Here is a 21,605-nt window from a genome sequence, read left to right as displayed (position 1 = left end):
TACAGTGGGTGATCGGTTAACGAACAGATCGGATAACGAACACTTTCGCGAAAGATTTTTATGATCGGACAACGAACACATGTTCGGATAACGAACACTTCACTGAACAAACACAAGAAGAAGCGCGTAAATAACGAATACCGATTGGTCTTCCTTTGTCTCAGGCAACAATTCGAAACTCTTCGGAGCGCGGGAGACGTCGACAACGACGTTCTACCCAGTATATACTGATCGAATAGTATTCCCCCGAATTTGAAACTCTCCCTTGTAATTCCAGCCTTTTATATTTCTGATATGTTTCTATCAGAAATATAAAAGGCTGGAACAATTTCCTTTTATGTTTTCTTCTGAAAAAGAGGATTGATGCCGATATCTGCTATTAAAGATCTTTTGAAGAAGTGGGAGGATGTCAGAACAGTGGTCTTAAAATGGCATCCAAACCAGGTTGAGGTTAATAGGCTTATAGATCTCTACAATTACAATGCTATTAATTACTTCTGAAAAATCATGAAGAAGACAGAAAAGCAATCGACATTGGACAGATTCTTTAACCCCTCACAAACGGAAAAACACGACTAATAAAAATGCAAGCCCGTGTATATATGTATTTTTATTATTACATGTGAATAAACGTAGTAAGAAAGTATATATATTTTTACTTTTTGGGGGGTGTCCAGAACGAATTAATCAAATTCCCATAGAAACCTATGGTAAATCGATAATCGGTTAACGAACAATTCGGATAGCGAACAAAGTCTTGGAACGGGTTATGTTCGTTAACCGATCACCCACTGTACCTTGTGTCAGAAAAAATGGAGCTAAGCCGAAACTGAACGTTTTTAAGATGTTCGGATGGCAGTGAAGTACTGCGCGTTCTTACCAGCAGAGGTTTCGCGCTCAAGTTGGATTCCATACATCTCGGAGGATCCTTGTTAATTAAATACAATTGCATGAAACAGAATGCCTTTAGGCCGTCATCCAAATACTCTCGGTGACAATTATGGAAAATGTTTTGAACTATAATATTGATAATAACAATATTAAATTAATTGTACATTTTGTTAGCAGTTAAAAATAATTCCATGTTATTTCTTGAATATAATACTGTATTTTAAATATAAAGGAAAAATGCATTCTTATATACTGTATATAAGAATGCTTTTTCTTTACAATAATAAATATTATATATTATTGCCTAAATATAAATGCCTTTTATTTAGAAACATCACAAATTGTTTCAGATAAGCCTCATTTTAGTAAATTTCTATTCTATTCTATTCGTTGTCTGGGTTAATATGGAGGCTTTAAGAGCTGTTTCCTCCGTGTATGGCCAAGCTAACAGCTTGGCCATACACGGGGAGTGGATGTGGCGTTCGACGCACCACCTAATTATGTGTTCGTTGAGAATATATAACACTGAAGTCATATATCTCATCATGTGTTTTATTTACTGAACATACAAAAATTTCGTTTTACACTGTCAAGTAAAGGATGGTCGGTTATGACATCCACGTGTAGGTACTGTGTAGTGTACTGTACTGTACATCCATTCGTCGAGCAGAGTTGCCGAGAAGAGGGAAAAAGAATAATGGCGGACGACCTGCACACGCTTCTTCTTCTTGGGGGAAGTTGGACGCTTGCTACGAGGCTTTTGCGTCCTGTGTCTTGTCCTGTCATAGAGTTCATATGGAGATTTCAGCCTCGTAGGCTATGTTCTCCGATTCACCGCCCCCTTTCTTCTTTCTTTCTTTCTTATCTTATTAATATGGAGACTCTAGCCTGTTGGCTTTTTCTCCGAATCACTCCGCTTAGAAATTAGGTAAAGCGGTTGGTGCGGTGAACAAAACGCTCCAAGATTTCGATATGTTGGCGAGGAGGAAGGTCGGTATGAAGCCAGTATATCGGAGTTAAGGTTCGGACGATCGTGAGGTCCAAGGTTAAGAGACGGCCTAGCTCTTGGCGGGCCCGTATGTATTGCGGACAGACAAGCCAATAGTGGACGGAAGTTTCTGGCGAGCCACAGTGGGGGCAATCTGGCGAGGCGCGTTGGCGTCGAGAATGCCACCTCCCTGGTTTGCATCCTGTGGATGTTTGAACATGCTTTTATATCCTCACGCCAGCGCCAGCGCGACCTGGATTTCCAGATGCGGCGTGAAGGTTACAATTATTCGGCCGCCACAGTGAAAAATAATGCCTTTCGAGAGGTCTTTTAATGGTTTCTTTAACCTTTTCCGCCCTGAGGGCATAAGATGGCCTCTTTTTGAAGCCCATTATAGGTTCGGCCAGGCCCACAATGGGACTGCCGGGTGGTGAGGAACGGGGCCCGACATATCGGACGGACAACTCCCGAAAAATTCCTGGAGATTTTTCGATCCCGGGTCCTCCACAGCGGTAGGCTGCATCCGCTCGGCCAGAGGCTTGAACCCACGACCGAATTCCCAGTGTTCGGGGAACGGAACCGCTTGGCCACTGGTGGGCCTAGTAAATTTCTTTTGAATTTTTTAAAATTCAATTTTAACTTAATGATATTATCTTTACTTAAAATAAAGACGTTATTATATAATAAAATTTTAAAATAGTGATACATTATTTTCTGTGTAATTTAATAATTTTCTGTAATTTTTTAAAAATTGTATTGCCCTCTATATAAAATAAAAATATTTTATAAATATATTAAAAATACATGGCAGTATAAATCTAAAATAGTTTCTGCGCATGCCGAAAAGAAGAAACTTAATCGAAAGTTCGCCGAATTTTTAGCTGTCTTATAATATCATTGGTCAAAAATACATTTTATATATAAAATACAAACCTAATATATTTATACGAAATTCATTACTTGCACGCCATATAATAGTTTAGTTATTTTCATAAGTAAATAAACTAATTTAAATGCGTAATAAATGATTTTTTTATGCGGGATTGTTTCGAGCGGGAACAAAAATGGCGTCTGATAAAAGAGACTTTATATTTCATGGAAGAAATTCAATTTTTTTGACAAAATGGAAAGTAAAACCTGGAAATAGGTTATTTCAAGGTACAGTTTTATTGCTTTACGAAACAATTTCGGACACAGATGGGAGTGGAGATGGAAAACAGATGAAATTGAAATCTACTATAGAAGGTACTGTACAAAAGTTAATTGCTCGTGAAGGAGAAGTCGTCCGCCCAGGGTAAGTAAATATAAAGAAAGGACATCATCGACATAAGAAACATTAATCGCTAAATAAAACTTTTATTAATTGAATTTACTTTTTGCATAATTAGAATTATAAATTGTAACTTTAATTAATTATAAATATAAAATTATTTAGGAACTATTTTTTCTGACGTCATCGCTAATAAACAAAATTTAAAATTTGCGCTTTATCCATTGGCTTATTAAAATCACAAACAACCGCGAAAGTTATTGATACCGTGGGAAAAAACATCGATTTTGTAATCGAATTGCGATTGCAAAATAATTTGTAATGCCAGTTGTAATGAATTTTTAAATTTTAAAATTAAAAAAAATATATATATATTTTTTCAATAATTTGTGGAAAACTTTATAAAAACGCATAAAACCTCTTATAGTTTTCTGCGAAAAAATGTTATATAATGTAAAACTTTATATAATTTGGAAATAATCATGTTGGAAAAAATTATCAGTTTTTGGATTCAAATGAATAATCAGTCATGCATTTATAAATTAATTTTTTAGTTAAATCAAAACTTCTTTAAAAATGCGATGAAGCTTATCCCATAACATTAATGAATTTTTATTTAACATTTTGGAAGTTAATCAAATTTAGAAACTTGTGGGTCATGATGTATCAGGGATGTGCAACCTTTTTCTATAAGGTTGCACATCCCTGATACATCATGCCACATTTAAAACTTTTGAACTGATGCAGACTGTGCACAAGAGTAGAAAAGGAAAAAATGCAGATAGATTATAATTATAAATTAACATAGGTATACTTAATATGACTTCTGGAACTGATATGAATGTAATGTATTCAAAATATTTGGCTGAATATTAGTCACTGCTAGTTTTAAATCTATTTTGATGTTTTTGTTAGCCAATTTCTTGTTTTACTTTTTTAATATTTTGTGCTGTCTGGGGACTACGGGTTGCCCACCCCTGATGTATCTAATAAATACATCTCGTGTACACTTCCAATTTGAATATTTAATGTAATACAATAATGTATTATTGTCTGAATTCATAATTCTCTTTGAATCTGGCTAGCATTTTATTAATTGTCATGTTTTCTCCTATCAAATAACAAGCTGAAGTTTTCATCAAATGTTTCAAAACAGTTCTCTCACAGCTGCTAACTTCTCAAGTTTGAGTTGAATTGCATGAGTCTGCTTATTGCCAAATCAAATAGCATTGTACAAGAATTTGAACCTTTTCAAAACGTGATCATGTGGAATATTTCTACTTCCTTGCCACTTGTGCTATTTATTGCAACAATTGAATAAACTTCCAGCATTCATTCTTTATCTGTGGGGTCTTTTGCATTTCTAAGTAAAGAGTATATAGATGGATTCCTTTTAAATGCAATCTTGATATCATTTGGCTAAGGGTACCATATTTATTTGCATATAAGATGACCTCATATATAGGATGAGGTGTGACTTTAAAGATCAAACTAAAGAAAATTAAATTTATTAATACAGTTCTAATTTTATTTAATTTAATCATAAGTAAAATATCAAATGAATGTAAATGCACACATTGTCCTGCAAAAATTACTGGCATTTTAAATTTTAAGGAAAAATCTTGTAAAATTGACAACATAATTTGTTCATGTAAAGCTGGACAATGAGGAACCTTTATTTGCCAATTTTTAGCAGTGGAAATCACTCTCCGTCAATTACACTTATGAGTTTGTTTGAATTCTGATTTCCGAATAATTGTTTGTTTTCACGTGGGAATGGATTAAAAATTACATCAGGCTCCTGTGTGATTTTGGAATTTCAATTTGGAATTCAATTCAAAAGCTTTGCTTTTCCTAATGCTATTCATCTTTACTCCTGACAATACACAAGAACATTTCAAATGACCTAGATAAAATACTTTTGTGTTTAGACACCAGAGGGTGAGCATCCAGTAAAAACTGTGAACATAGACTTACAGGGTTCAGAAAAATTATTACAAAAATGGAAAGAATCCTTTGCTCGCGTGCATAGGATGATCTAGGTTTTTGAAGCAGTGAAAAATGAATAAAAACCTTATCTTATATGTGAGTAAATACAATATTTATATTAACAATTACTCTATTCAAAACTAAACAGACTTCTACACACATTTTTACTAACCTGTCAAAACAGTTCAGCATTTGTCAAAACTATCGTCATCTAATGTTTGCAACTATTCTAAAGGTCTTCATCAGGGATTTTGAATACTGGAATGTTCTTTTAATTTTTGTTTCAAATCAAATAAATTTTTAAATTTTTTGTTCAGGCTATTTATTTGTATATTCCAGCAAGATGTTGGTTGTATCTAATGATCTTGTAATCATCATCTTCATTCGTGGTGGAAGTGGATAGGAATATACGTGGGGGGACCCAAAATAACAAGGTTTTTTGTATAAAAACTTTATTTATTAACTTTTTTACAAAATTCCTTCAGTCACCTTCAAACTACTCTCCATTAGATGCAATTCACTTGTCAAGTCTTTTTCCCCACTGTTTGAAGCATCTCTGGAACTCTTCAACCTTGATATCGTCCAGTGAGCTTAGCGAAGCTGTTTTTACCACCTCCACATCATCAAAACGCTTCCCTTTTAGATTTTTCTTCATTCTTGGAAACAGAAAAAAGTCACACGGGGCTAGGTCCAGTGAATACAGAGGATGGGGAATGACAGGCCATCCCCGAGAGGCCAAATAGCGGGTCACTCGTAAGGCCATGTGTGTGGGGGCGTTGTCCTGATGAAGGAACCAGTCACTTGATCGCCAAAGTTCCAGGCATTTCCTTCGCACATCCTCTCGCAGATATCTTAACACTTTTTTGGCAGTTTTTTTTTTTTTTCAAAGTTTTCATTGTTTCGAAATGTTGAAGGACGCCCAGAACTTTGCAGGTGGAACAAAATAATAGTAAGAGAAACACAACACTATGCTCAAACATAAACCTACAAACTGATGCCATTTGGACAGCTGTTTCATGAAGGTCTCTACTAACCCCATGTAACGGGAGAACTCTCTACTACGTCTACAAATGGCAGCGCGCTCTCAGTTCAGTTTTTTTAGATCTCCCTCGTATATATGTTGATTAGACCCCCTAATGATGATGAAAGGGTAACCATGTTCCTTGGTAATCTGCATGATATAGTTAAGTTCTTTTATTCCATCATGGATGTTAGAACAGTTGTATAAACTCTCTTGATTAGGACCAGGGGCACCGCTAGCAGTTTGAACGCCCGTGTGCAATACCGATTATGCCGCCCCCTGTTTAACTACGATTACCAACACTGAGCTTGCCAGAAAGGCTCTTTAGTGTTGTCTTATAAGGGTGTGAAAAAAAAAGAAATACTTTACAAAGAAAATCTATTTATTATTACTAAGTTATTTTTGTTTACTTAAGTGTAAAACCATATAAATATTTATCTATAGAAATTGAAGTTCTCTTGCCTTTATGTTTGCGAAATCTGCTATCAATTTTCATGTATCCAAGCAGTCTAAGATTTCATGTTCAATTGAAAATATAGCTAAATTACTTAATCTTTGCTGGTGCGTTGTTGATCTTAAATTGTTTTTTTTTTTTATATAATTTTAACTTTGAAAATGACCCTTCACCAAATGCAACTGAAAACAGCAATGTAAGTAATATTCTTAGTGCTATTGCTGTGTTCGGAAATGTTGAAATTAAGTCATTAGTAAAAAGATATTGTAATAATGTTTGTGGATCATTAGACTTGTTTTCTGGAAAATGCAACTTTAAAGTATTGATTTCATTAAACAAATCAATACCGTCAATGTCTGTTTCACTACTCGAATCGTCTTTAAGCTTCAGATTTAAATCCTAACTAAGTTAAAATATCATTAATTATACTTAGACCCATGTCAGAAGAATTATTAACAAAATAATTGCAATTTGATATGCGATAGAACTGTTCGAATGCATACAAGTACAAATTGAGAAGGAAGCTCTGTGAGGATTCCCTAATTTCTCCAGTCCTGTCAACTTCTGTAATAGAGCACGACTATGAGTACTTGGCTTTCGGGCGCCGCTGGATGGTTCAACCTGCCGACAGATGTTTCGCATTGCATCTTAATTCTGATAAATGCCAATAGAGGCACTGTTAATGCTATAATATAGGTTAAATAAGAATATTGTAATTGTGCTCCGTTTGGATTTTTTCCTCTTTGTGAAGACATTTCTTATGCTCTACTTATAGCATAAGTGGGTATTGGGACAATGACTTTGAATATTACGTGACCGATCGCTCGATTTGCCACCCCCCTGGACGTGCTGCCTGCATGTGGTGCATGCCTTGCACTCCCGCTTACACGGGCCTGATTAGGACCCTAAAGGTGTATGTGTCTCTTGACTCCTCTGATATAAAAATTGACTGATAAGAGGGTTTTCTATATACTCTGGTTAAAATGGGGCCTTTACAAATAGTTAAACGGAATGCAAGAAAATGAGCAGTGATGACTTTCTTGCTCACTTGGAAGTAAAGGCTGTATCTGTTGTTCATGCAGTTTAAGTTTTCAGTACCAAATTATCATCATGTCAAAACAAATACAGAAACAAACAAATTGTTTTTGTGATTTCTTAATATCAGTAATTTAATAGCATACAAGACATGAACATTCTAGTTGTCACATCAATTAAGGAGTGACAACTAGAATGTTCACTATATCCATATTAAAGCATAAAAAACATCTTGCAAGTAAGACACATGACCAAACTGGCTAAAGCAGTGTTAAATAATGACTTTGATCTTGTTTGACTGAATAGCTGGTTGTTGTATCATTGTTCTGATTCTGCTCTTTAGTTTATATTTAGGAAACTATGCATAAAATTATGTATGACCCATTAAACTAACCCATTCTAAATCTATCAGAGCATTGGTTTCACTACTTACAAGGGGACCTTACAGTCTCGAAAATTCAGTGCGGGATGAGACTTCACGGGTTAGTAGTATACCTCAAGGGTGTCATCAGGCTAAGATGTTTGAATTTAAACCTTCAAACATCTTAGGCTGATGATGGCCAACAGATTTGGCTGAAAACGTTTGCTTCTTCAATAAATTTTCTCAGCAAATTAAGGTGTTATGTTTTTTTAATTTACTTATGCTGAGTGAGGGTACTTCAACAATAAATATCTTTTTTTTATTTGCTTTCCTTCTTGGTGTTGCAATTTTAATGGCCAGCAGTGTAATATTAAAATGTTAATCTTGTATTGTTATCTTAGATTTGGGAATCATTTGGAATGTGTTCAAAGTATCTTAAATTCTTTCAGACTCTGCTGCATTTTCCTAATTGATTACTTTATGTTTTATATTAAAAAAAAAATGTTCTACAATATTTATCTGTGGTAGAAGCCCAAATTTGTATATTTTACATATTTGTGATTAAGTCTGCAACCATTTTTTACAGTAAAGCCAAAATTTTGCAATTTGTGGAAGGATTAAGAAAAATGACGAAAAATAAATGAGGAACAAATATGAATTATTTTTTAAATCTTAAACACATTTTATTGCAATTTATTACACTTTGTTAATTGGTCTGCAATTTAAAAAAATTGTAGACCTATAAAAGACAATGGGAATTTCTCACTGTCAGCTGTCTGTCCTTCCTTAATCTTGAGAACAGTGTTAGATGAAAGTCGAGAATATATGGAAAGCTTGAGGCAGGAGACCCTGATTAACTATACATGAACTTCAGGTCTAGATGAAAGTCACATGATTTCAATTTAAAAATTTTTCACAGAACAAAGTTACATAGATGACTGCAGTGGCGTAGCGTAGTGGGGGCGGCAGGGGCAGCCCACCCCAGCAGCACTTTTACGGGGCGGCAAAATTTCACAATAAATAATAATAATATCTTGTAAAAATTTGAACCATTTCACTTCATATTTTTGTTGCACCTAGGATTTGGACATTGTATATAATATTATATACAATAAAATGTTTTAACAGAATGAACATTTGATTTGAAGATGAGTGGTAGTGTGAAAATTAAATAGTATATTTATTTCATTAAAGCATTTTACTGTGTAAAATTATGTCATTATAGTAAATATAATATATATTTTAATTTTTCAATATGTATGTAATTTATCTCAATTCTGTAACCTGAAAATAAATTGGTCTTGCTGAAATCTACTCACTAATAAGTTTCCTTTAGTTTATCTTTTTATCTTATACATATCAGCCTTCATCTTTAGTTAACAGTTTAAAGAATCGATGTTTTCAAACTCCTGGTCGTCATCAGTGTTTACAACATAAAACGCCTTTTTGAAAAGGTGTTCTATGTTGACTTTAAAACAAACATTGTTTCAGTCTTTTTGTTATAAACATGGAACATAAAAGAAGTATATTCTTTGTGCTTTATGTAAGTACTAAACTTCAAACATAGTTTTGTATGTAATAGAAAATGAAGTTCCTATCTTTATGATTAATGCATGATGCTTTCTTTTCAGTCCAATATATTTCCAGTTGTTCTAGCAACTTTAGATCTTAATATTTATATTTCTTGTGGAACAGATTAGTGTAACTTCATTAAAGTGAATTTTGATTTTAGGATTTGAAGCAGATATAACCAGGGCTATGGTGTGCAATCCTGTTCATATCTGCTAGAAGTTCACATATACTTGATTAATTTGCCTAATTTTTGTAAGCTCTACACATCCTATAAAAAAGTATAGTGAGTACGTGCCCTTTTGATTAGAGCCCTAAATGCTGAGGCTTTGTAAGTAAATGGTCTTAGGGCTTTTGTGTAAACTGAAAAATTGTGCATTTTATTCAATGTTGTCACTTGTACCATATTTTGAAATGAAGTATGAATGTATTGACTACTGTTATTTTCAATAATAATAAAATGAAAAAGTTATCAGATTTATTCCATTAATAGCTGCCCTCTAATAGTAAGCTGTCTCTCTAATAAACAGCAAAGTTGCAAGATGAAGAAAGTTATAGACAGTGCAGAATAAATATAGTATATACAGGTCAGATGATTAACTATATTTCATGCCAAAATAGTTATGATGTAATGTACAGTACTTGCTGTCTTATAGCATTAAAAACAACTTTTTATTCCAATATAAAAAATGCATATATTTCTGTTTTAAATCAATGTCTTTATAATGGACTATATCTTATTTATATTACTTTGTAATTGTACATCTTGATTTATTTATATATATTTAAATGTATCCGATAACATTGAAAATATGCCATGTTCAAGCTAGCATTCTGATTTGGAACATGATTGAGACCTAATGCAGATCTTATTCTTAGACCAAAAACATTTGTCTATATTATAGTTTATTGAAAGTTTTCAGCTGGAAATATTTCAAGGTGCATGTGAATATGATGTTATATTTTCTTCCAGCCTAGTAAAGATTCAAGAATTTTGTAACTAAGAACAACAATCAGACTTCTTGTGTTTTGAATCTATTTTAAAATAAATAAACCTGATTCAAATTTCATAATAATTTTATCAAGATACAAGCAATAAATAATTGCTTGCCACAAATTTTGCTATTTTGCCACAATAATTTGTCGCAAAATAATATTTTGACTGTTTCTTGATATAAGCATCTTTAAAGATGCTTAGTAGCATGTAACTTTACTGTGCACCTTTTTGTTTCAAGATCATATCCAGATGTGGTTTGTGATGGAAACACTTTCCTCTGTACATATGTATTAACAGTTTTTGTGAGTTTTATGAAGTAACCATGTTGCCTTTCCTTATCTTTAATCCATTCTGTCAAAGTGTGCCTAGAACACTAGTGCAATGGAGAAAACCTCATTGCACCAGAGTTGTAAAGGCAGAGACTATATTTCTGGTACACTGAGGCTCACCAGCATAAGATCAGACAAAATTGCCTTAATTCATTTGAGTTGAAATTTGCCAAAAGTTGTTTGACTGATTTTGCTATACAAACTTTCCTTGTAATCTGAAGAGTAAAAACAATTTCCTCTTCAGGTACTGTACATAGAAGAGATTTTTAGAGCTTAGAGTGAAAGCCTGCTAACTTAGTTTAAGCTAGATTGATTAATTAACAAATAGATTGATTTTTTTTTATGGTAATAATTTGGCAAAATATGATAAAAATATTCTAGTTTGAATTGAATTATGAAATCTTCCAATAAATTTTTATCATGTAATACTTAATTGGCTGTTACTGCGAATTGTCTTATGAATATTAGTTAATGGTTATATTAATTATTTCTTTTCCTTATTGTATAAGTATTATAAAATTGTTCTCAGGAACTTGTTATATCAAGGAGGAGTGTACAAGAATTAAAGGAGGACAATGATTTGTTTTTAGATATTTATTGTAATACAATTCTGTATGCTATGCTAGTTAAGTATTTCAGACTACTACTACTCTTCAGGATAAGATAACAAAAACTTCTAAAATATATATATTTATAATTATTTTACAAATATTTAAAAGCAAAAATTTATTACAATTCTTTCTCAAATTATTTCTTACCCATACTATTCAAACATTATAGAAGTTCACATATTCATATACATTCTTTTGTACATACATTCTTAAAAATGCTCACATGGACTATTACATCCACCAATAGATAAAACCAGTTCTAAAAATATTTACAACAATTTTACTTTTTTGTAAAACTATTATAATAATTTATTAAAAACTCTTACCTAAGTGATTCAATGTTTTATTTTTTTCCTTTTCTTCAGTTTTTTAATATAAATAAGCATTAAAAAAGCACTGATGTCAACCAAGTTTTCTTTTGTAAAGAGACAACTCCTCTATTATTTAATTTTAAATCAACCTATTTGCATGCCATCTACCCGAATACCCAATACTATCGGATATCTATAATTTGTCCTAAATTATCATTTATTTTATTTCTTTATACAAACATTTAAAAATACTGGAAGTAAAACTGTCTTTTATAATAATTCTCATCGTTTTTTCAATTTTTACTAATTTTAAAGTAATTTCACAATCATGTTAGTCAGTTAATAGTGATAAAATATTATTCACACTATAACATTCAACCAAATTATAGATTAGTATGACATTAACTTTAAAATAAAATATTTTTATTTTTAATTTTATTTATTATTAATTGGTCAGAGGAAATATTTAACTGGTAAATCAAGAAAAATGTTCTAAAAAAATTTTAACGTTGTTTTTGTAATGAATTATTTTTGTATTTCAGATGTGTTCTTCTTCAATTACAAACATGCACACATCCAACAGTTATGAAAGATATGTGTGCAGACTGTGGTGCAGACTTGAGAGAGTATGTAAAAATATATATTACTAATTTTTAATTCTAGTTAAAGATTATCATTTAAAAGATTAGAGTTAAAAATCCATAAATATTTCAAAATAAATTAGTTTCTTGAATTTTGATAATTCAAAAAATTTATTGACAATAAAACAATTTTATGAAAATATCATTATTAACTAAAATAATAGTATCTTATATTGTACAATAATATAGAAATACTGAAATGATTTTTCAATATATAAAATTAATTTTATTGTGCTTTTTTAATAATTAACATACATAGTATAGTAAACAAAATCTATAAACAAGGGTTTGCTGTAGAGAAGTTTCTTGTGTATCACCTTCAAAGTAGTCACCTACTGCAATAGAATATACTTTTACCAGCAAAGATACTTCTGAAAGCATTCCTGCAGTCTTTCTTCACATCCTTCTTTAGGGCATCCACTGTAGCCATTTTTATCTCCTTTTCAGACTGGAATCTTCAACCATGTAATAATTTAGACGTCTGTGGAGACAAGAAGTGGGGAATACGGAGGCTGTGATAACACAAATATAACATGTTTTATTATACACAAATGACCTGTATGTTGGTATATTGTCTTGGTGGAATGTTTGTCTCTTAGGGACAATTTCAAAATGGATGATGTCTCAGTAGTCAAATAAAACCACAAACATGATTTTTGATTTGAAGTCACGATGAAAACTTTCTTTGGACTTGAAAAATATGGTGACTTCCTCATTGAAGACTGGTGCTTTAATAGTGGATTATAAAGGAAGCTTAAGGATTCATTTCCAGTAATGGCACTCAGATCTTGTTACAATAGTCACTCAACTCACTACTTACAAAAGCATATTTGTCCTACTGTTTTTGCATTATAAACTTCAATACAAAATAAGCAATTACTGTAATTTATTGTGACATTTTCACAATGCTAGGCTGCAATTTTCAATCATATTTTTTAATTTAAAATATATGCTTTCCACCTTCGAATTATCAGTGTCTTGCCCCTGTACATCATAGTATTTTCCTTTAGCAATTGAGTTATGCCAGTCATCTGTCTAACTCCTTTCAGAGGAAAATTTTTGAATTGAAATAATGTGACTTCTGGTTTTCATTCGTTTTTATATGGTTAATCAGGGCCTCCTGCCCCTAGGGTTTCCATATATGGTTTCGTCTTTCATTTAACTTCGTTTTTGAGATTAAGGAAAGGTGGACGGGCAAGAGTGAGAATTTATAGGTCTACAATTTTTTCAAATTGCAACCCAATGAGTGGCACATATCCAGGAGTTCTTACTGAGAATGGAATGAATGGAACCATGAGAAATGCATATTGCAGCAAGTTTATCAACTCTATGGTTGTTACAAATTGTTTCAGATATTTGCACAATAATTGCATTGTTTCTTGTTGTCAGCAATCTTCCCAATATTCATCATCATCAGGCAATTCATGATCTGTCTTGAACCATTTTAGTCACTCAAACTTGCATGCATCATAGTTTGCTCTGGAAAATTTTAAAAAATCAACAGCCATTTGCCAGTTTTAAATTTTTTTTTTGCCACTTCAAATTATTGATTATCACCAGTTTTACTTACTAATTAATGCAAGTGCTGGTAGCCTTATCAGTTCAGAGTCTGGAAAGCAAAAGTATCATGTTAAGTTGTCACTTAGAAATAGGAATCATTTTTGAATAATTCTGAATAACACATTTGATTGCAATGCTCAAACAGTATTTCTCAAGTTTCGTTATGTCAAAATTTTTATGCTTTAGTTTACCTAAAAAAAATCAAAGTGAAAAAACCTGTAGCCCAAAAAATTTTCCAAATTTTCTGTCACTCACTAAAAAATTCTCCAATCTGGAAATGCTGGCATTGCAAGAAAACTGTCTTTAGTTCTCAGCATCATTTCCGTTTTCCTGTCTGATCTTGCCACATACATTATGACATTCATATGTGTGTGGTGCATGGGACTCCCATCACACAGGAGCTCAACATTATGCTGTTTTTCAATTGCGTGCTTTGTGATTCAATTTCAAGCTGAATGTCAAAATAAGCTGAGTAGATATTTTATCGTTAGTATTATATTTTTATCGCCACTTTAATAAAAATATCACCAATTTTGGTACTGTGCAGCATGATCCCTGTACAAGACATTATATTCCTCTGTAAACCTGCTGGAATACATGAATCTCTGTAGCCTTCTTTTTTAGTTTTATACAATTTGATGTTGTCCACTTTTCCTAAATTCATTATTTTATGAATGGGATGTCTATGCACACAGTTTAATCATTTTAGAGAAAATCTCACACTAGTGTTATCTGGCTATAACTGATTATACATACCCCATAATTTAACCATGATGGTGTTGGACAGTTTGCTTCGTATTGCCAACAATTGAACAAACCATAATACCATGTCACTCTTTTTACACTTTTAAATCCAATACATTATTCAGTCATATTATAAACACTTAAAGGTAAGGGAAAGAGATTGTGCAATTAAGCAATATATATTTTCAACAGCATCCTATGCATTTTCAATAGGACTGAGATGAATAGAAAGTAATAATGAACTGCTAGTGAATAGTGAACAATTGGTATACTATTTTTTTAAGACATTAGTCAGTTAATCTAATCCATTAATGAACATTATAAAAGTTTGTAATTATTTTATATAATATAGTGTTAATTTTGTCTAAAAAAATGAACAAAAAGTTTGTTCATTTTTTTTAGACAAAGTAATACTCAAATTTTAAAAATTAAAAAATAACTTTATTAAATTATATATGCACTTTTTGTTTTGTATTAGTTTAGTCCATGTGTTTGGTAAATCCATTATCCCATGTGTAAAGAATTCTGGGGACTTTTCATCAAAATATACCTATAAAAAAGAACTTTTTTTACATCATCTAAGTCACTAAACTTCTTCTTCTGCAAACTATCCTGGAGAGAGCAAAATAAATGGTATTGTGAAGATGCAAGCTGAAGAGAGTATGGGTAGCACAATACACCCCATCTAAATTCCAATATTTTTTCCCAAATGGTTAAAGACACATGCACTCTAGCATTGTATTGATAGAAAGTCACACCTTTTCTTCTTGCTAATGCTGGTCATTTTTCTTCAGTGGCTTGCCTTCAGTTGGGAATGGTATTTCTCTGTGTTAATGATCTGATTTTGAAGTAGCATTTCATAATAGATAATTCCTTGCCACTTCCACCTTATCCTCAGCATAACCTTTTTCTGAATATGAATTGACTTTAGACTGCATTGAAGACATATCAGTTGACTTTCTCCATTATATTTTCTGCTGTATGTTATCATAAAAAATCTAGTTTTCATTGCCATTAATTATTTGCTTTCAAAAGAGATTCATCTGGTTAATGTTTCAGCAGCAAATCACAGCAGATATTCTGTCTATCAGATTTATCTTGCTCATTTGTTGTGGTATCCAAACATAGCATGATCTGTATCCTAAGTTGTGTAAATGACCAACAACTGATCTCTGAGCAATAGATACTGTAGCAATAGATAGATAACAAGATTGAGTATTATCTATTGCTTATTTTTTCTGGTGATATAATGTAGGTTCTCTTGAATTATATGATTGCATCATCATTAACAGCAGATGATCATCTTATGGTCCTCTTTTAAAGAAAAATTTCCTGTATAGAATCTCTTAAACCACTTTTGACATATATGGACATTGACAGAAGCATCCCCATAAACAACACAGATTTTTTTTCTTGCAGCTATAACATTTTTTCTTTTTATGGAAGTAGAAGAGCATAAAATGATGAAAATGAAATTTAAGATCCTCTGTTTTTAAATCCAAAAATTCGAAAATAATGATAACAGCAATAATAATTTAAAATTAATCTTTTGTAGCCACATTTGTTCTACATTAAATTACGTATGATAATACAAAATAATAGCATGATAATGAATATAGTTAAAATAAAATTTTAAGAAATTTTTTATCATTTTATATCAAAATTGAAATAATGAGATGGCAAATTTTTATAAATCCATGATATAATTTATATTAAAAAATTTTTATAACTTCAAATTCATATAAACTAAATATAATTGTAGTACAGGGAGTCCATAATGTCTTGATCTATTTTAGTGGGAAAAAAATGAAATTGTTGAAACAGAGGTATATTTTATGGATGGAAAGAATGTTTACAATGTATAGCAACATAATTTGATGTGACTACCTTTCATTTTGAAGCACCTAATTTTATTTCCAATGTTCTGTTGTAGCTCAAATTGTTTTGCAACATAGGTACTGTAATGCTGTCAACTGTCACTGGCTATGATATTTAAAGTCTTTGAGATCATTAACTTTCATATGATAAACTTTGGACTTGATAATTCCTAAGAAGAAATCTAAAGTAATCTTGCTGTCCATAGACTTTGCAATCTCCTGCTGATCCACCTTTTAGGAAAGCCTTCATTCAGTCTCTAACACAGGTTGCAAAATGAGATGCTTTATCCTGCTGAAACACAACATTACCAAAAATTCCATTGCCTAAGAACTGTGCCTTGAGAAACTATTGTAACAAGTCAAGATGTGTGTTACACAAAATGTGAAAATGATCATTCTCTTCTTCAGTGTCAACATTCTTCAGGCTGTTCATGTTGCCTACAAAAAAAAAAATTTTAGTTATGTTTTCACCAAAATGGATCAAGACTTTATGGAAACTGTTTGTATTTTTAAATTATATTTTGTAATATGATTGGGTAGATCTTGCTACTAAATTGCAAATTTGTCAGAATAAAGAAAGTTGCTTATAGAACAGTTTTTTAACATAATTTCTAACTTTTTAATTTCTTACTCATCTTTAGAAAATACGTCAAGTTATAAGAAAAATATTAATTTTTGAAGTTACCAAAATGTGAATCATATTAATAAAAGAATAATAATATACAACTTTGTAGATTAATTAAAGAAAAATTATTTTAATTACTTATTTGATTACTAAAGTTATTTTATTTATTTGTGTAACAAGATAGTTTTGGCTTTGCAAGACCCTTCAGTTAGACATTTTAAATTTGCTTTATTTTTAGAACAGGCTTATGGAATAGAATCTATTCTATAAAGCCTGTTCTAAAAAGATAGTAAATTTAAAATTAATCGTAACTTGTTTATTTGTGCAAAAAAGTTTTGGTAACCTGACTTTTAGAATATTTATAGTTTTGTTTTTTATTTTTTCTCAAAGTATATTTGAATATGTAACTAAAATACTTTTATATTATGTATATAATGCTTTTGGATCATTTTAACTATCATTTATCAGAAGTTAGCCTCATTTTTATCCAATCATTGCATATAATTATCCATTTAATACATTGCATAAGAATTTTTATTCTGGAACTATAATATAAGATTGTATTAAAAGAAAAATAATAACAGAAAAAAACATTTTTTTTTAATTTTACTATTACTGATAAATTTATTATTTTAGATATAATTCTGAATGCAAATAAACATTATTTGCATTAAAAAAAATTTTTTTTTAATATTTTTTTTATATATAGATTAGACAGTGATAATTTAGCAAAAGTGGTTGCTGCAACATCTGTTAGCATGGTCCACAGTGTTCCAGAATTAAGAGTTAGTCAAGAGGTAATAATTTTACAAATCTATTTAGTTGATATTAATAAAAAATAAATTTTTTAAAATAAGATTAGATATTAGAGACAAATTGTGTTTGTTTATTTAATTACACTTTTACATTGTTTATGATTGTAAATTAAAACATATTTTGCTTTTTATTTTAGTTTTAGTTAGCAAGTTCTATTGTTGTTACACCTGATAAAAATATCTATTGGATTAAATTGCTAATGTGAAGGCATATTGTGACATAGGATTAATTATTGTTGTTTGTTTTGTTCAGTTCATTGTTCAATCTAACATATTATTATTTATGTATGTAATAAATTTTCTATATACACAATGATTCCATTTTTGAAAATATAGTAGGCCTCAGATTTAGCAGACACTTTCAGGACTGGAGACTGTGTACAAAAGACAGATGTTCATAAAAAAATTGCTATATATTTTATAATGTCTATCAGTTTTTAAATAATTAATACAAATTTTTTTAAATGCAAAAGAATATGTGATAAAAACAGAAGTACTTCAAAGAATTGCAAAAATTATAGGATTATTTCTATATAATAATTAACATAATTTGGTACTAGTAGGAACATCATAATGTAATTTCTCAATTTAATTTAGTGTGTCATTAAGGATCCCACCACACTAAACCTGTGACTATCAGTGATCTCCCCAATTCCATAATAAAATATATGTTAGGAATAATTTTAGAAAATAAAGAAACTTATTCAATTAAGAAATGTTTGAAAAGTTGATGTTGTATGGAATGATAAAAGAACTAGATGGAAAATAGAAAAGTAGGCAGTTAATTAAAATAATTTCGGAGATTGTTATATACAGCAATTTTCAGGTGTTATGCATTCCTAAAAATGTTCGAAAATCAAACAATAGAGTTGTATATTATGAAAAACATTCTGATTCCAGAGAGCTAAAAAGAAATATTACAAATCCTGTTGTTAATGTAGGACAGTTTTATTTTTCTACAGTAAATCTATTCTAATGCATAAAACATTACTTAAAATGTTTGTTTTCATTTTAATCTAAGGAATTTTAACAATAAAAATTAATTTTTACAGATGATTTTTTTTATTACTGGCTCCAAAACATGCAAAGTGCCACCACACAATAGCTCTAAATTTTTGTTTGTCATAAAAAAATTACAAACGTCCAAATTTAGCATAAAAATCAAAACCTGGGGTACCAAAATATATTAAATACAAAATAACGTATGCAAAAGTTAAGGAATGCCTATAAATTATTGAAATACATCATAATAATACATGATAACAATTGATGATACTTCTTGCATGGCTTACTGTTTAATTTCTGAGATGATAAAAAACAATGAATATTATTATTCAAAGATAGAAAATTCATTTTAAATAACTTTCATTTCTTCTGCATGATGTAAAAATTTAAAAGATATAAATAAATATATTACTTTTTAATCTAGCTTAACTTGTTATTTTGACAGGATTGGATGAGTTTTTCTCCCAAAACAAAATATAGAAAATTCTTGTTAATTTGAAATTCCATTAGTTTGTAACTGAACTTTTGTCCCAACCAGGGATGTAGAGATTTACATATTAAGGAATTCAGTAGTTCGAAGTAAAAGTACCTCAAAATTCAAAGTGAAAATTCTATCTGAACTGTGATATGCATACGTTAACTCGTTCATTTAAATTGAAGTGCCTCCATACTATAAGAGAAGAATAGACCAAGAACAACTCTAATCTGGTCAACATGGCTTTGCTTTTACATGTTTTTGGGTTTCAGCTTACACGTGGAATGCCCTTTTTCTCTTATCTCATAAAATACAGCATTTTGGAATTGCAAGATTGGGCTTCAAGTAGCAAATTGAGAAACTTGAAGGACTCTAGGCTACTACATTTGGGTATATAACTACTTTTTGGGCCACCTTAAAAATAATTTGGGCTACATTTTGAGAATTCTGCTTTATTTTTACTTTTCCAGCTATTATACAACAGAGGGAAGGTATGGCAATTGGTCTAAAAATGACCCCCCCAAGATTTTTACATTTGGACTTGAGACTGTGAAACATGGAGAAATGCAAAATAAAATTTAGGGTTTTGTTTTTCTGTATGTATGGATGTTAGTGTGTGCATGAGGAGACATGATTTTGTCAAAAATTGAAATTGTCAAAAATTTCTGAAATTTTCAAGTTTGTGTATGCTATTAAGTTTTCGTGGTTAAAGGTCAACAGGATGAGGAGATAGAGGGTCATGTCATATCTCAAGTAGGGTCTGACTTAATGACAATTTTACTTATTATTAGCATTTATAACTTTTTATAAAACCCATCCCTACCCTCAAAATTAAGTTTTTTGCCATTTTATAATAATTAAAAATATAAAAAGTTTTTAGTAATAAAATATCATAATAGATGGTGCTACCAAATGTTGCCTGGAAACTTCAGCAACTCATTGCTGAATTTTTTTATAAAACCTATCTAGCAACCTGTGTGGTCCTCATCAGACACATGCTGTTTACTGTCATATTTATATTATTATTATTATGGGTTTAGTGGATTATACTCGATTCACACCGGTGGCTGTGTACTATGCTGGACCAGAGTCAAGGCATAGCAATCAAAAACTACAATTAAATAAGTGTGCCAGTGCCTGTGTCTATATTCAGGAATTTCCTAACAATATGGCATGTATTCAATATAGTGGCGTTCTGTAGTGTGATGTATGTATTTCTATTCAATTGTAATGTTCCCAGGCTTTTGTATATTCTGTGTGGTATCATACCTGTACAGGAGAGAACAACAGGTACAATAAGCACCCTGTCCATCCTCCACAGATGCCTTATTTCCTGGGCGAGTTCTGTGTACTTGCTAATTTTTTCAGTGAATGTGTTTTGTATCAATATTGTGAGTGTTTGGAATGGCTATGTCTATAATGTATGTGGTTTTATTGTGTTTGTCAATGAGTGTGATGTCTGGTCTGTTGTGATAAATTGTTTTATCTGTGATTATGGCTCTGTCGTAGTACATTTTATGCGTGTTGCTTTCCAATACTGTCTGTGGAATGTATTTGTAGTATGGTTTGTGAATGTCTACCAAGTTGTGTTTCTTTGCAAGCTCTTCGTGTATTATATTTGCTACTTGATTATGTCTGTGTAAANAATTGAGACGGCAATGTCTCTTCAAATAAAATTTCATAAAAGCATCCAAGATTTTCCTCCGATATTCGGGTAAACAGCAACCTCGCGTTTTTTTATGCAGCGCTCGAGAAGCGCTTTACAGTGAACACGCTGAAACTGGTTTCTAATTGGCCAATACTGCTCGTGACGTCATTTCGCTACACTCGCTGCATAAAAAAACGCGGGGAAACTTACAACAGATTTTTGTATTGGCCAAAGCTTCGAAGTCAGAACTTTTAACATTCAATTCAATGATTTTACTTAAGAAATTTCTACAAAATAACGTGTTATTAAAAACTTCGATGTTCCATCTGAAATTATTAAATTTTTGATCATTTTCTCTAATTTAAAAGTGTGTTGACTACCACCGCATT

General features: G+C 31.1%; 1 protein-coding gene across 1 annotated transcript in view; it reads left to right on the top strand.

Annotated features, from left to right (window-relative positions):
* The first annotated feature begins 2,717 nt into the window (after positions 1-2,717).
* Positions 2,718-21,605, top strand: part of LOC111620666 (RNA polymerase II subunit A C-terminal domain phosphatase-like) — a 31,711-nt gene continuing 12,823 nt past the window's right edge. Inside the window, exons 1-3 of the mRNA XM_023362641.1 lie at positions 2,718-3,173; positions 12,369-12,452; positions 17,983-18,070. Of these exons, the coding sequence (XP_023218409.1) occupies positions 2,944-3,173; positions 12,369-12,452; positions 17,983-18,070 (402 nt within the window). The 5' untranslated portion in view covers positions 2,718-2,943. The remainder of the gene's footprint in view (positions 3,174-12,368; positions 12,453-17,982; positions 18,071-21,605) is intronic.

This window comes from Centruroides sculpturatus, unplaced genomic scaffold (genome assembly GCF_000671375.1).
Source record: "Centruroides sculpturatus isolate CEXI.00-Female unplaced genomic scaffold, Cexi_2.0 scaffold194, whole genome shotgun sequence".
NCBI classification, from domain to species: Eukaryota; Metazoa; Arthropoda; class Arachnida; order Scorpiones; family Buthidae; genus Centruroides; species Centruroides sculpturatus.
Note: the sequence above shows the minus strand (reverse complement) of the source record. Positions and strands in the feature narration are given on the sequence as shown.